The following is a 15219-nucleotide window of genomic DNA, read 5'->3' as shown; positions in this document are numbered from 1 at the left end:
AATCGGTCTTTCTTCTTCTTTTTTTATTATTTTTTATTTTTTAATATTACATATCAAAAAAGGAAAGAAAAAAAAACGAATTGACCCGGTCCGATTTAATCAGGTCAGTTGGTGACTCTTCCGCACACCACCGAGCCGGGGTCTTAGTCCTACACCTGTGAAAATAAATAGCGCAAAAAGTTCTTAAATCGGAGATTTGCCATTTCGATGTATTTGTATTTTGTAGTCACCTCCTCTAATTTTCCTTAAAATTAAAAGAGAGAAAAGAAAACTTAAATTCTTCTTCTTCTTCACGACGTCTCCTCCTGTGCAGCTCAGTGTCCCCGCTGCGTCTCTCCGATTCACGCTGCTGGCTTTGTCCTGAGTTTCTTTTATTGGTTTACTTCAGCTCAATTTGATTAATTTTCTTTTTGGTCTGATTTTATAAAAGATGAAAATACATTGCATGGAAGTAAGTAATTAATTATATGGACGACTAAAATTCAAAGATGCAGTCAACTTTTATTGGTGGTTTGTTCGAATTAAAAAGCATCAAACCAATTCGGTTCGATTGATTCAAACCTTATAAATTAGGGTTTTTTCATTATTCAACCCACGTCCTTGCCGTCCAGTGTGCCAGGCCGGTGCTCACACGAACTCGAAAAGAAGAAAAGTTAAGAAGAAGCCAACCTGAGTAGCCCCTTTCCTGGGATCGTAAGTTGATGGCGTTGTTCTTTCTTCTTCTTCTTTTTCTTTTTCTTGTTTTTTTTAATTTTTTAATATTACATACCAAAAAAGAAAAAAAAATCGAAATTGGCCCGGTCCGATCTAATCAGATCGGTTGGTGTCTCGTCCGGGTCTTAGTCTTACACCCGTGAAAGTAAATGGCGCAAAAAGTTTTTAATAGGAGATTTCCCATTTTGATGTATTTGTATTTTGTAGTCACCTCCTCTAATTTTCCTTGAACTCTTCTTCTTCACGCCGTCTCCTCCTGTCTTTCAGCAGCTCAGTGTCCCCTCCCTGCTGCTTCTCTCCGGTTCACGCTGCCGGCTTTGTCCTGAGTTTCTATTATTTTTTCGTTAGTGTTAGTGGTATTCTCTCAGCCTCTATCCATTTACATCTATTTCGTACTCGCTGAAAATTGCCTTGTTTATGCGATTCTGAATTTCTACTTTTTCCCTTCTTCTTCTTCTTCTTCTTCTTCTTCTTCTTTATTTCTCTACAATCAGATGATGTAGTCTATGCCTTATTCAATTCTCTTTAATGCATAGTTTATACGAATTCTTTTGATTGTCCCAACAACCTTAACCATGTTTGTATTTCTGGGTTTTAGCTGGATGAAGACAATTAATATTTTTTGAGTAAAAATCTTCTCCAATACAATTATTCAAAATACCATTGGTACTTTGAATTTATTGGAAATAAGAACATTCTATGTGCTTTGTACTTCATGGACTTGATATAGAAAGTTGTAGAAAATATTTAGAAGGGGAGGGGTGAAAGGGATGACCTAAATATTCATCACTTTAGCAATTTTGTTAGATAGTATAAATGTTGTAGATATGGATATAGATTACAGATATAGATTACAGATATAGTCAGAGAGAAATAACGATTTTCTCAATACACAATTGAAGAGAAAACCGAACTGATTTACATTCAGTAATTGGTTAACTTTATCACAGAAAATTATTGTCTGATCCCTTTCTAGGTTTCTCTTCAGTTCCTTCAATAGTAATTAATATTATTTGCTGGAACTTGGCAATCTCACTTTCTCTTAGTAATAACGTTTACTTTTTTCGTATTTATTTTGGGAGGCTGAAAGATGATCTCTTTGTATTACATGTTTGGATGTTATTGATGATGGCTCAAAGTGAAGTTTAGGTTGGAATAAAATGAATGAGACTATGAGACAATTTCAACAAAGCTTAATAGAGCTAGAAGCTGAAGCTGAACGTCTCCTCCTAGCCCGCAATGAAGTAAGCTTTAAAATATTAGAAGTTTGGCAACTTGGCTTACAAGATTACTTCTGTTTCCTACTTGTATACGTTCTGTTTGGCAAAAAATTGGAATGCGGTTTCACAATTTGTTTGTCATTGAAATGAAATTGTTCTGTAAGTTTGAGAAGTAAAAAGGTAAAGTGACCGTTGTTGTTTGGCATCAAAATGTCAGTTGGTTGAAAACGATAGAGTGAGGAATGGGAATAGAGAAGCATTGACTGCTTTGAGGAGGCGAGCGAGGACGACAAAGTCTAGTGTTCCATCGTCTTTTGAGTCAATAATGAAGGAGGTGGGGGGTGCTGAATCAAGGCCGCTAGTGAAGGAGATTTGCACTACCTGTGGAAATCATGATTCTAATGAGCGCACTTGGATGATGTTCCCAGGAACTGATGTGTTCGCCAGGGTACCGTTTCATGCTGCCCATACAATCCTGGAGACAGGTTACTCTTGGGACACATTATGTTTTGGACACATTATGTTTTCTTCTAGTGCTGTTAATTTTATGCCTTTTATTCGTGCATGGCTCTTTAAGAAACAATCCGCTAAAATTTGTTAAAACATATGCAGTTCCACGTTCGTTCACATAACCTATTAATGGCTAAAGTAAAATCCTCAGAGCTTTGGGTTGAATAATTTCATGGCAGTTTTTTGTCATTGTAATCTGCAGTGGCCAAACGGCTTTGCTTAAGTTGGATGAGGATGGGGCAAGAGCGGTGTGTGTATACTATTTGTGGTTTATGTGGAGATTTCCCTTGGGTTTGAAAATAAGATGGATTGTTCCCGACTCTATATGAATAATAAATATGAAACAAAGTATTTTCATTTTTTCGAAAATATATGCATCCCTTGTTTTGAAATAATGAAGCTCCTTTCCCATTTTCAAGTGCCATACACATGGTTTGTTTGTGTTTTTTTCCCCCCGTAAAGAATACCATAGTCGGTAGCATTTTCTAGCTGGGAACATTGATTTCATTCACTTGGACTTTGTAGAGCTTTCACTTTATTTTGACAGTTGAATTATTGTTTGTGGTTTGTACCTCTTTCACATGGCAGATCAGTCGAAACTTGATTTTGAGGCAAAGAAATTACAGAGTTACGTAAAAGATCAGTCCCTTCTGATTTCAGAAAAAGGTGCCCTAGCTGACAAGATCAGTCCAGGGGTGCTCAAGGCAATGGTGACATTGACAGACAAACCCAAATGATTTTGCCCATCTATTCCAATATGAATGAGGAGGTGGGAATTGAGCTCAACCAGGACCTTTGTTGCTGTGACTTGGGATGGATCACCGATTCAGGTTCTCATTCAAGTGTTGAAAACTGACCCAAGTACATTCTTTTACACTTCTTACTGTATTTGACAAATCATTTAGTTGTCCATGCTGGGTAGCCTTGGAATAGATAAGAATACCTCCAAGTCTTGAATTTTACATCCAGCTCTATTTTTGGTACTCTACTAGCATGTAAGAATTTAGTCTAGCTGATGGGATTGTGGACTTCTCTGATTGTCTTGTGAATACATTTGGATTTTGTTTAATTTTAAATGCTTTTGAGAAGCTTGTTTAAGAAAAGAAAATCAGTTCCATCTTTTTGTATTTGATTTTTGTATTTGATTGATTATAACGTTTAAGAAAACAAAAAATCAGTTCCTAATATAAATCAGCTGAAGTTGTATATTCGATTCTTGATTAAAAATTGTCCACGAATTATAAAACTTACTTTTAGTCTTAAACGTTATATTTTTTAAATAAATATACTTGATTTGTAATGATTCTCATTTTGTAACAATTTAGTTAGTCTTTTTAGTTTTAAATTTTTAACCATGTAAAAAAATGTTAAAATAGATGTTTGTTTTTATTGTTTTATGGGGTCTTTTTATTTTGTTTTATAATGTTATTGTCATTCTAATTATTTTAAAAGAGAAATTGTTATAAAGGATAAAAAGGTTAATTAAAGCAAAATTTCAAATGTTACAAAGGATAGATAATGTTTATTAGATAAGAAATGTCATCAAATCTTAACTTGGTTTTATTTAGTACTAATAAAGTGGAGAATTAAGATCCTTGGCAACTAAAGTTTAAAGTTCAAAGTTTAAAGAAGAAAGATGGGAGTTTAGAAGAAAAGAATTGATGGGAGTGATGAAGAAAGAATTATAGAGCTTCGAAATGTAAATGGATTCCACAAACAATATACACTATATAATATATATTTAATTTTAAACAACATGAGGGTCGTGATCATTGAAGGAGTTCCATAACTCGCAACATTCTTCATCTTCTTCCTTCGATTTCTCTCTCACCGAGAGTAACCCAAACGCCGAGCTCGGCGCCTGCATCAGATCCAACGTCACATGCGAACCGCCATTTTCGTTCATCCTCTCCCAGCTGTGCTGCTGCTCGCAATACAATCCCTGCTGCTGGAATCCAACGCCGCCTCCTCCGAAATCATCCGTCGCTCCATGGTTTGAGTGCCAGTCTCTGTCAAGAATCAATTGGCGAGCGAGGATGGCGGCGCGATTCTCCGCAATCAGTTCCCGGAGCGCGGCGCTTGACCTCTGTGAAAGCTCCGATGAGTTGGCCCATGATTCGTTCTTCGATGACAGAAGAGAGAGAGCACGTCCCGTCGGGGATGGTACGTATGCAATTCCATTTGTCATCGACTTGTTTTCTGCTGCATTTTCACCTCAATTATTAGGGCAAAATCAAATTTCATTTCCAATTATAACTCCGTTTTTATCTTTCAATTTCATTTCTAAGGAGTCAAATATTTATATAGAAAATAACATTCACGAGTGAAAAATGCTAAGAAATTAAGTACTCTTTTCAAACAATTATATACGGAGCCTTAAACAAACCCAACTCTAAATTTAAAACTTCGTTTGAAAAATGTTTTTGACACAAGAAGAAGTCAAGTAAATAAGCAAACAAAATTATTTTATAAATGAAAAAGTGCCCATAAATTAGAATTTAAAAATCTAAAAATCGAGTATATATCAAACTGTATACACACACACACACACAAAAAGAAAAGAAGTTTAATGAATAAAGACTTCTGAAACTTTAGACACGAGTTTAAAAGGGGAGAGAGGGATTAAGGGCCGGCTGTGATTTAAAGGTCATCAAAAGATATGAAAATATGAAGGGGTGGCAGTCCTTTTCTATCCCTTTCTCACTTTTAAAGTTTGATGTTGAATAAACAAGGAAACTAAAAATCATCTTTCTTCTTTCTTTCCCTTTATATTCCTTGTTGTACAAAACAACAAAAGATAATAATTGGGAATTGGGGAACACCTACTCCATGATATAATCCTTGTTCTTTAAAGCCATGATTAATTACGTTTCTTCTTCGATCATTATTCATCACCATGCTTTATTATTAAAAGATCAAATCAAGTTCAAATTCCATATTCATTACTTTACTTTTTCAGTTTCCATTTGTACTTCCATTACCAACTACTTTAGAGCTCAACTTTCTAATTATGGACAGAATGAAGTGATAAACTTTTAGGCCCCTTTTATTAATTTTTAGTTTTTGAAAACTGAGTCTTTAAACATTATTTTTTCATTTGTAAGTTTTGTTGTCTGTATTTTAGCATTGTTTTCAAAATCAAGGTGATATTTTGAAAGCTAAAAAAAACAGTTTTTAAAAACTTGTTTTTTTTCAAGAATAGAGAGAATTCAAAATGAGTATGAGTAAGAAATTTGGGAAGACACGATCAATTTTTAAAAACTAAAAACAAAATGATTAACAATCAGATCTTAGAAACCAATGGCTCTGAAGACATTCCTTTGTTGTTTTTCTTTAGGATATGGAGAGTATATGTCAATTATGGTTGAATTGAAGTGAAAAATAAAGGAGATTGGTACCTTGGGTGCAGTTCCTTGCTGATTCATGAGAGCTCTTTCTTCTCCTCTCATTGTGACCTGCCAGTCTCCTCCTACAGCTCCTCTTGGAATCATCAAACTCGGAAATCACATGAAACCTAGAAATGAAGTACGAGCCAATTGTTGTTATTTAGTATTAATAAAGTTAAATTGACCAAAAAAAAACAAGAAAAAAAAATTGAAGGAGGCGGGGGAGGGGGAGGCAGGGACCTGCTACACTGCTGGCAGAACCTCTGATCTAAGCCAAGAACCACAACTTTGGGAGCCTTAGAGTGCATCTCACAAACCCTGTGTCTACGGTGGTAGTCCTTAGCGTTGACGAGGGCGACATGGCAGCCCTCGACTTGGCAGCGGGGAACGGTGGTGGCATAGAAGGGGGACTTGGCTCTCTTGCCAAGGATGAGGGAGGGGGCGTTGGAGTCCTCGAAGTAGTGCCTTTTTCCAAGGTTCAAGCACATGAGATGAGGGTCAGGGTGGAAATGGGTGGTGGGGTTATGTTCACCAGAGGCGTATAGAAAATGGGGTTGTTGGGAATTAAGCTCCCAAATAATGTTGCTGTTGTTGTTATTATTGGTAATGGTATTATTGGGCCAAGAGAGATTAGTGGCTGCGTTGGGATTGGAATGTCCCATCAAGTTGCCGCAAATCTCCATCTCCATTTGCAAGGAAAAGAGAAAAGGAGAAAGAAAGAAAAGAAGAAGAGGAGAATAGAGCCGGAAATGGTTGAAGGTTTTTTGTTTGTTGAATTGGGGTTGGGGAATGGTGACAGAAGAAAGAGGGGAGATGGGGTTGGGGAATTTATACCAAAAGAAGGAAAGAAGAGGTTGATGTCGGGAAAAACAGAGTCTTAGAGAGAGAAAAAGAAAAGCAGTGAAGAGTCTTCTCTCTCTGATATAATTTGTAATTGTAAAAACCCAATGGGGAGAGGAGGGGGTTAAAGCTGCACCATTCCACAGTCAACAGTAGATGAGATGCCAAGACCAGTAGAGTGGGAAAACTGGGATTAAAATATTTGAAAAGTCCAGATAATATAAAAATCGACTACCTCATTTTTAGTATCGTCTTCTTCTTCTTCTTCTTCTTTATTTCCATGATATAAAGGTTCAAGATTATTTCACTCTACTTTATTTTTTTCCATGCAGATTTAGCTCTGTACCCATTCAACAGCGGAATTGCTATTGCTTACAGGAAAATAAATTAAAGGTATCGAAAGAACTTTTTATTAGTCTATAATACGATTAATGTCAGTAGTGAAATTGGGATTAAAACTATGGTCCTTCTTTAAAAATGTTTTCAAAAATAGTACTCCCAAAACTACTCGTAAAAATAGGTGTGGAGGTTTGTTTTATTCAATTCGGTCTATTGAGACCACGGAACTCTCTACAACAAACGTTTCACGGTAGTTCTTTCTTTTAAAAGATATAAACTTTTTTTTTTTTTTTTTTTTTTGTAAAAAAACAAAGTTTAAACAATAAGGACAAAAATTTAGTTCAAAAACAGAAATTTGAAATTGAATGGAAAAAAACCAAAAAGAAAGAAAGAAAGAAAGGCACTTAGTTCAACCAGCAAGTGTGACGTAGCCTTCCACGTGGCGTTGAGGTGGCAAGGTGTAGGCATGGTTCAGTCTCTTGTAAAGAATTCGGTCTTACCACTACTGAATTCAATATCCTCCCAACGTCTGGGAACAATATGTCCATATTGGATAATTAGTTGAGTTTTGAATTGTGGTTTTAATATGTCTCTTGAGTTAAAAGGGTTCGTTTAAAGATATAGAGCAATTTAGTATGGAGTTAAATAAGTATTTATTTATTATGCATGTATTTTGGTGTTGAAAGTGCAATCAAAGTATTGCATTCCTTGGATAAGGAAATAGTAATTCCTATAGAAAGGGTGTTAATTGTTATCAATGTTATGAGATTTTTTGGGTAAAATCAAAAGTAAAAGTCACGAGATTTTATATAAAAAAGAAAATTGTCCTTGAAAATGATTGACAAAGGTGGTTTTCTTATCAAAAAGTGGTTTTGTCGAAGTTTGTTTATCAAACAAGTAAAGTTCGACTAAATCCAAGTTTGATGTAGTATATTTTACTAATAAAGTAGTAATATTAGTAGACATACATTTAAACATAAGAAGAAAAAAGATTGAAGTTCGTGTCTTATACTGATACATTATAAATTTCCAGCAAGGTAAGATTTTCCAATGATATTGAAGAAGCTGTCTGTCACAGAAAATTGATAAATGGTTGCAAAGAGTGGCACGTGAGGGGATTGTGGAGGGGTGTGGGTACGCACGTGGGGTAGTGGACTATCGTTTTGTGTTAGGATTGGAACAGTTCCAAGGCAGCTAGAGAGAGAAGAAAGGGAAGATTGACACAATTGGATAAGTTGCTCAGTCTTAGACTTAGACTTAGTGTGTGAGAGAGAAAGGACATTCCAAATATCTTCCTCTAAATTAATCAAATCTATAACTAATGTTTTAAACAGATTGGTAGTCCCATCCTTCACGTTCCTTTGTCCAACACTTGGAAAACATCGCACATACACATGCTTCCAAAAAAACAAACATAAAACAATCAACCAAACTAAACCAATACCTGACCATAGCTTGACTTGGGTGACCAGTTTGTAATATTTTCACACTTGGGCTTGCCTAGTTCTATTGGACAAAACAAGTCGTCTTTTTAATAACTTATTTTGTTTATTTACTTTCATTTCATTGTAATCCTAATCTCTACTGTAACATATTAATTAGATCAATACGAGTGTAGTTGAATTTACGAGTTTGTTATTAACTTTTAAAGAACTTATTTAATACAAAATCACTTGCTATTATTGTATAGATGTAATTAGTCTCTGCATTGCCTTAAAGTTTTAAAAAGTTGAACATGTGCTTCTTTTTTTTATTATTATTAAAAGCACACAATGATCATAAGTAGAAATTCCACTTCCTTATTGTTGAAGAAGAGAATTGAATGTGTATCTTGGATTTTGTATGACTAAAAATTGTTATTTTGTTGTATTTCTGTTGGCAGTAATGATTTCTTGTAATATACAAATAAATAGAAGTGACACACCAAAGGAAAGTTTGATCTATCAATCACTTAATTGGATAATTCAAGACCCTCTCGGACCCACCAAAGGATTTTTTTTAAAAAAAAAAAAAACTGAAAATTATACTTTTAAGAAATGGAAGAGAAAAGATGTATACCTGTATTTAAAAAAGAAAAGAAAAGAAAAAAGAATAAGAATAAATATATAGATATAGAACTAATTTGAATGAGATGGGAGGAAAGGAAAGGAAAGGAGAGTAGTAATAGTGTATGGTTAGATTGGGGGAAGGTTTGATGAGATGAAGAGAGGGTGGGAGTAGGCCATACACGTGTTAAAGGTTGGGACCCACCTTAAGATCTTCCCAAAAACAGCAAAGATTGACCCACTGTGCCTGATTGTGACCACTCCTCCCCCATTCTTTTTGAAGCCTCCCCCCTCCCCCTCCCCCTCCCCCAACACTACTCATTACCCAATTTCCATGATTTTAGGACTACCTCTCCAATATTTATAACACAAATGTGCTGCTAATTGTGTTTTTTTGTTGACAATTAATTTTGAAAAAAACTGATCATAAATGAAGAGGAAGAATAGTAAAAAAAAAAAAAAAGTGAGATATAAATCAAGCAAAATGAAAATGGATGGGAGGGGAGGGGAGGGGACAAGCACTCTGGTAAGATTCTGCCACGTGTACGGCGGGAAAGGCAGCAAAGACAAGTATATCTTAGGGAGTACATCTCCAAAGATCTCTCCAATCTGATTTTGCATAACAAAAAATGTCAAAGTTGTTTCTGTAAAGTCCGAAATTCGTAATTTCCTCTTTTTCCGATAAATCCAGCTTTCTGGGTGTTTGACACGTGTACTCCTTTTCTCCCTTTATCCTTTATCAAAAAAGGGATAATTTCAAAATATAAATATAAATAAAACTGCCAAAAAAAAAAAAAAAAAAAAAAAGAAGAAGTGTACTCCAAAACCCAGATTGGTGTATGATGAGAGATTTGCATTGTTTCTTTTAATGAAACAAATGAGATAGATTTTGGATTTGCCAAACTCTCATATCTTAAATCTACAACTCAACCCCCCCCCCCCCCCCTCTCTTTCTTTATTATTATTCGTTATATCTTCCCCCTCGGTAATTAAATAAAAAAACGCAAACCTTATAAATTATTGCGTTTTTGTAGTCATTGAAAGAAAAGTAAAAATTGGTGTTAAATACTAAAAAGGAGACTAGTTCAACTGGTAGTATTGAACTCGAAAAAAAAATTAAAAAAAAGAAAAAAATTGAGGATATAATGAATAGAGTGATATATAAAAATGGAAGAAATGCAGAAAATATGAGAGAGGGAGAGATGAAAAATGTTAAACAAAAAAAGAAAAGAAAAAGAAGTTGTTCCATCAAGCTGAGTCAATATGGGGCCCTTTGTATTTGGTTTGTGATGAATGAAAGTCATAAAAGGGTAGGGGGGGAGGAGGAGGAGGAGGAGGAGGTGGTGGTGGGACACGATTCTCTGCCAAACTATTATTTACTCTTTATCTCTCACCCTCAGCCTTACCCTTTGCTTTCCATTTCCTTCCTTCCCCAACCTCCCAATTTCTCTCTCTTCTCAATTATTTGCCATTGCCTTCTCTCTCTCTCTCCCTCTCTCTCCTCTATCATTACTCATTCCCCACCATTTATTTCTCTACTTTTCAACCAATAACCATTCACATCCTTACAATCTAAAAGCAACCTTAGCCTGCTAAGTAATAGCTAAGGTTTTACGTTAAGATGGGCTTAGTTTGATCGTGATTGATATTATCTCTTATTGTAAGAGTATCTCTTATTGTAGGAGTGTAAGGTTCGATCTCGAATTCAGGATCAATTAAAGTATGACATAAAATTACAAACAAAATCCCATATTTTATTTTCTTACCAACATGATATGTAATTTATGGACGTAAAATGGTAGAAGAATGAGAGTAGAGATGTTCCAATCAATAAAAATAAGAGTAGGGTTAAAATAATGGTGCGGTTAGTTACATCTATTGTCAATCTTAAACCTACTTCAATTGATTGGAATATATACTTTTTGACTAAAAGATGTGACAGGCTTGGATCTCTTTATCTTAGACATATCATTGAACCGATTAACAAAGAAAAAGAAAACAAAATTTACAGAGTAATTAAGAAAATATTGTGAAGAAGGGTCTGTGTGTGAGTGATCAGTGGGGAGTACCAATCCTACAAATGGAAGTGGATTAAGAGGCTCCTGAAGTAATTAAGTTTTCGAATGGGCCATGGGGATGAGTGCTTCTATTGTTATGAGGATTATAGTCCAATGTGAATGTTTCCAAATGCGTTCTTCCCCTCCTTGTTGGGGGTGGTTTCAGATTTTCTTTTGGGCTTGGGCTCAGCCCAGGAGAGAATTCAAAATTAGTGTAAATGGGCCAGATAGAGGGGCTCCCTATAATTTTTTGGATTGTAACTCATCGTGGTTTATGAAAGTAGAGTTATGTTTTCATAACGTACATGCGCTAATTCAGTAGAGAAATATATGTGTGTTATGGGGTGGAGGAAATCTTCCATCGTTTATTCTATGGTTACTTCCTTATATAATATTATGGTAGTATGAATCCTATAACATTGGAGTAGTGTAATTTAGTTTAATTTCTTCCAATAATATAATACTAGACTGAACTTTAAAACTTGGAGTCATCTTCACGCATGCAGTAGTGAAGATAAAAAAACAAAAGAAAACACAGTAAGAAGAGGAAGCAAAGCAACCATCATATATCCTAACAACCACCGCCAGTCCTTTTTGCTTCCAACACTTCAACTTGAACTAACACTAACACACATCCTTATCATTTTTTCTTTTGACATTTCTCCCATCACCAAACCACCTCACCTCTCTTTTCCTTTTGGACCATGGCCCATATACTTGCTTTATATATCTATATATCTATATAGAAAAACTATATCGTAAACACATCATTTATTTTAGAAAAACTAGATTCAGTTTACGCATTACAAATCCAAATATTAACCTATTTTACTCGTTTAGACGTAAGTGACTAAGCATATTGTCCAACAATAACCTGATTCTAAGTAGGATAAATGTTTATCGGCTGGACTCTTTCCCTGGAAATTTTTTATTTTCTTAATTTAATAAAATATCGTAGCACTCACCTCCAATCACAATTTGTTGTGTAATTTTTTTTTGTTGTTGTTTAAATATATATATTTTTTAATTTTATTGGTGTGGATGACGAGAAAGATGCATAAAAAATGGTGAAAAATGAACATATTTACTTAGCAAATAGTATTAAAAAAAAAAAGAGAATAATAAAAGGGACGGTTGTTCCACCAAACGACCAATGTTATTAAAAATTATATTAAATTTGAAGTAAAGAGGAGAAACATGAACATCCAACGCCAACAATACGAGGTTAGTACTAACTTCAAATACCCCAAAAAGAAAACCCAACACCATATTTATAATTTTACCTTTCTCTCATACATATATATGTATATATAACACAATAAATTCCCATTTCTCTCTAACTGTTTGCATGCCAATGGTCTCACCGTCACCGCCATGTTTCTCCCCCTTCTATTGCTCCTCTTCTTCTTCCTCTGTACGCCGTCCTGCCTTCCATACCCTACAACACTGCCTCAAAACTCAACCGCCGCGGTGATTATTTTCCGGTCAAATTCCTCTTCACTGCAGGGGCGCCGCCGCCTAACCGAAACGCTGCATAACCCCCATGCAACGGAACGTTATGTATTTTTTCCCGGGAAGCCACGGTGGGCGCGGCGAATGCCGATGGTGCTCACGTACGCATTCTTCAAGGAGAATTGGATGAGCAACTTGAGTTTAAAAGACGTGAGAGCCGTATTTCGTAAGGCGTTTTCGAAATGGGCCCACGTGGTTCCGGTGAGTTTTGAGGAGACCGACGACTATGGGTACGCCGATATTAAAATCGGGTTTTACAGAGGCGATCATAGCGACGGACAGGCGTTCGACGGGGTGTTGGGGGTTTTGGCGCATTCTTTTTCCCCCGAGATTGGGAGGCTGCACTTGGATGCGGCGGAGACGTGGGCGGTGGATTTCGAAAAGGAGAAATCAGCGGTGGCAGTTGATCTGGAATCGGTGGCGACGCATGAGATTGGTCATTTGTTGGGGCTTGGTCACAGCTCGGTGAGGGAATCGGTGATGTACCCAAGTTTGAAGCCGAGGGAAAAGAAGGCGAACTTGGAAGTGGACGACGTGGAAGGCGTGCAAGCTCTGTACGGATCGAATCCGAATTTCAAGTTTGAGTCTTTGGAATTGGAGTCTGATACTTCTGACACTCAGCCACCTGTTTCCACGTGTACAATGGCATGCCCTTTTTCACTTCCCTTCTTCTTCCTAATTTTCCCTTGCCATTTTTTTCTTTTTCCATAAGGATCTCACTTAACAAATATATTCTTGCAAACAACATTCTATTTAAAAGTTCATTATCTTCAAACTTCAAATTATAAATTACAGAGAGCCGCATGAAGCTTATCGAGCGACATACACATACATACAGGATTAGATTAAGATATACATGTGTTTGTGTGTGTGCGTGTGTAAAGTAAGTAAGAAAATGAAAAATGATAAAGGGTATTTTTGATTGGTTTAAATATTCAAACTTGTCTAACACATGACATCTTTGAGAAGCTTGTATCGGCGTGGAGCAGGGCGAGGGGAAGGCAGTCCGGCGGCAGAGCTTCTTATTTCAGTAATTTTTCGATCCTTTTGGGATGTAGTAGTTGCAAAGGCAGCAGGACGGCGGGTTCTTTGTTCACTTCGGCACCAATCACATACTCGAATTATTGCATCACCCGATTCCCCGCTGTAGTAGTTGCTACAGTAACTGAAAAATTGACATGCTATTAGAGTTGATGAAATTAGAAGTGAAAGAATATACATATACAAAGAAGAGGGTGCGTTTGCGTGTGTGTGTCTTACGAGTGTTGAAACCGGTTGGAGCAATTGGTGCAGCGGAAGAGGTTGGCTGGAAAACCGACGTCGCCGCATAGGCAACAGAGAGGGGGATTCAAATCCATGGACTTGATTAAGTTGTGAGCTAGTCTTGTGATAATATAAGTAGAGGAATTGATATTGGATTTATAGATATAGAGAAGTGTGTTGGTTGGAGTAGAGTAATCGCTTTGGTAGAGGAGCATAGAGGGGGAATGAGGGGGGGAGAGAAAAGAGAAAGGGAATGGAGTGTGGGTGTGGACCTCTCATTTTTTAGTTTTGCCAGCGTCGACTGCTTCACTTTCCGTCTTGTCTTCCTCTGGCCGACTTGGTTTGTATTGTATTATATGTTTAAAGAGTACAGTGAAAGGTACACGCGGGATGCCTTATTTGAGATGTACACGAGAGATACTATACTATGATCTGTGTCTTCAACGATGCCAGTTTCCGCGTCCTTCTTTTGATTTTTTATTTCTCAATACAAATATATATTCTTTTTAATATTATTATTATAGGTAGGATGAGTTCCTACAAATTTCTATTTTATAAATTATGTCACTTCACATAATGGAACATAATTTTAAAATTTTTCATATTTCTTACGTTTTATATGTATTTTTATATATATATATATATATATATATATATATATATATATATATATAGAGAGAGAGAGAGAGAGAGAGAGAGAGAGAGAGAGAGAGAGAGAGAGAGAAACAATACTAATATCACCCAAACTCCTTGCAAGTTGAGATATTGGACAACTGAAAGGGTATGCAGTAAATTCAACTAAAATAGAGAGTATAGAAGGCAAGATTGATTGTAGTACAAACCATCCAAATTTAATATTGTAAAACAATAAAAAATAAATCTGTAATTACACAAATGATATCCTTGATTGGGGAGGACCAATAAACTAAAATACATAGAAAGGTCTCGCTCAATAATCATTTCATTTCTCGTGTTCATCCTCGAGTTTTCTTACAATAGTATACACGTTTTTTACCTACAACAATCAAATCCTCATCATTTCGAAAACTAGACACGAGTTTTAAAAAAATTAAGCATGGAAACTCTATTTCCAAACAAAATATGAAGCAGTTGTAAACAAAAAAAGAAAAGAAATACATACATATATGGAGCTAGAAAATTATAATAAAGTAAGAAAAAAAATGGTGTTTAATTTTACAGAAAGTACAAACGTACAATTTTAGAAAATACAACCGAAGTGAATTATGAAATTAAACATCCTGATCTACTAGTTAGTACAGGTTTCTTTTTGAGTTTGACTAGCACGAAACACATTTTTTAATCTCCATTTTCC

General features: G+C 35.8%; 4 protein-coding genes across 11 annotated transcripts; 2 read left to right on the top strand and 2 right to left on the bottom strand.

The window, feature by feature from the left end:
* The first annotated feature begins 23 nt into the window (after nucleotides 1-23).
* LOC103483126 (uncharacterized) lies at nucleotides 24-3552 on the top strand. Of its 5 annotated transcripts, none has more exons than XM_008439575.3 (4): nucleotides 24-693; nucleotides 1854-1958; nucleotides 2152-2419; nucleotides 3033-3552. In XM_008439575.3, exons 2-4 carry the CDS (start codon nucleotides 1875-1877, stop codon nucleotides 3179-3181), a joined length of 501 nt encoding a protein of 166 aa, XP_008437797.1. In that variant the 5' UTR covers nucleotides 24-693; nucleotides 1854-1874; the 3' UTR covers nucleotides 3182-3552. The 5 variants fall into 5 exon arrangements, with proteins under 5 accessions (XP_008437797.1, XP_008437795.1, XP_008437794.1 ...); XM_008439573.3 differs by lacking the exon at nucleotides 24-693 and adding an exon at nucleotides 742-1070 and having other exon boundaries at nucleotides 1864-1958; XM_008439572.3 differs by lacking the exon at nucleotides 24-693 and adding an exon at nucleotides 743-1070 and having other exon boundaries at nucleotides 1859-1958.
* Nucleotides 3553-4115: 563 nt separating this feature from the next.
* Nucleotides 4116-6519, bottom strand: LOC103483125 (squamosa promoter-binding-like protein 7). Of its 2 annotated transcripts, none has more exons than XM_008439569.3 (3): nucleotides 6071-6519; nucleotides 5843-5958; nucleotides 4116-4646 (listed from the first exon to the last, which is right to left on the bottom strand). In XM_008439569.3, the coding sequence occupies exons 1-3, from the start codon at nucleotides 6517-6519 to the stop codon at nucleotides 4192-4194; spliced, it is 1020 nt and encodes a 339-aa protein (XP_008437791.2). In that variant the 3' UTR covers nucleotides 4116-4191. The 2 variants fall into 2 exon arrangements, with proteins under 2 accessions (XP_008437791.2, XP_008437792.2); XM_008439570.3 differs by having other exon boundaries at nucleotides 4116-4643.
* LOC103483123 (metalloendoproteinase 4-MMP) lies at nucleotides 4458-13555 on the top strand. 3 transcript variants are annotated; one of them, XM_051085823.1, is made up of 2 exons: nucleotides 4458-4607; nucleotides 7003-13555. In XM_051085823.1, the coding sequence occupies exon 2, from the start codon at nucleotides 12486-12488 to the stop codon at nucleotides 13332-13334; it is 849 nt and encodes a 282-aa protein (XP_050941780.1). In that variant the 5' UTR covers nucleotides 4458-4607; nucleotides 7003-12485; the 3' UTR covers nucleotides 13335-13555. The 3 variants fall into 3 exon arrangements, with proteins under 3 accessions (XP_050941780.1, XP_050941779.1, XP_050941777.1); XM_051085822.1 differs by lacking the exon at nucleotides 4458-4607 and adding an exon at nucleotides 5820-5969; XM_051085820.1 differs by lacking the exon at nucleotides 4458-4607 and adding an exon at nucleotides 6788-6915.
* On the bottom strand, nucleotides 13374-14324 carry LOC103483122 (uncharacterized). Its single transcript, XM_008439567.3, has 2 exons — nucleotides 13884-14324; nucleotides 13374-13788 (listed from the first exon to the last, which is right to left on the bottom strand). The coding sequence occupies exons 1-2, from the start codon at nucleotides 14099-14101 to the stop codon at nucleotides 13569-13571; spliced, it is 438 nt and encodes a 145-aa protein (XP_008437789.1). The 5' UTR covers nucleotides 14102-14324; the 3' UTR covers nucleotides 13374-13568.
* Between the last annotated feature and the right edge of the window lie 895 nt (nucleotides 14325-15219).

The sequence above is a fragment of the Cucumis melo genome, chromosome 6 (assembly GCF_025177605.1).
Source record: "Cucumis melo cultivar AY chromosome 6, USDA_Cmelo_AY_1.0, whole genome shotgun sequence".
Classification (NCBI taxonomy): domain Eukaryota; kingdom Viridiplantae; phylum Streptophyta; class Magnoliopsida; order Cucurbitales; family Cucurbitaceae; genus Cucumis; species Cucumis melo.
This window is presented reverse-complemented; position numbering and strand designations above follow the sequence as displayed.

Excerpts from the sequence above, each read along its gene's own strand:
- LOC103483126 (XM_008439575.3), top strand. The coding sequence starts at position 1,875 with ATGAATGAGACTATGAGACAATTTCAACAAAGCTTAATAGAGCTAGAA. Across the intron at positions 1,959-2,151 it reads TCCTCCTAGCCCGCAATGAA|TTGGTTGAAAACGATAGAGT; the intron begins GTAAGCTTTAAA and ends TCAAAATGTCAG. Across the intron at positions 2,420-3,032 it reads CCATACAATCCTGGAGACAG|ATCAGTCGAAACTTGATTTT; the intron begins GTTACTCTTGGG and ends TTCACATGGCAG.
- LOC103483125 (XM_008439569.3), bottom strand. The coding sequence starts at position 6,519 with ATGGAGATGGAGATTTGCGGCAACTTGATGGGACATTCCAATCCCAAC. Across the intron at positions 5,959-6,070 it reads TTCTGCCAGCAGTGTAGCAG|GTTTCATGTGATTTCCGAGT; the intron begins GTCCCTGCCTCC and ends CTTCATTTCTAG. Across the intron at positions 4,647-5,842 it reads AGCAAGGAACTGCACCCAAG|CAGAAAACAAGTCGATGACA; the intron begins GTACCAATCTCC and ends GTGAAAATGCAG.
- LOC103483123 (XM_051085823.1), top strand. The coding sequence starts at position 12,486 with ATGTTTCTCCCCCTTCTATTGCTCCTCTTCTTCTTCCTCTGTACGCCG.
- LOC103483122 (XM_008439567.3), bottom strand. The coding sequence starts at position 14,101 with ATGCTCCTCTACCAAAGCGATTACTCTACTCCAACCAACACACTTCTC. Across the intron at positions 13,789-13,883 it reads TCCAACCGGTTTCAACACTC|TTACTGTAGCAACTACTACA; the intron begins GTAAGACACACA and ends TCAATTTTTCAG.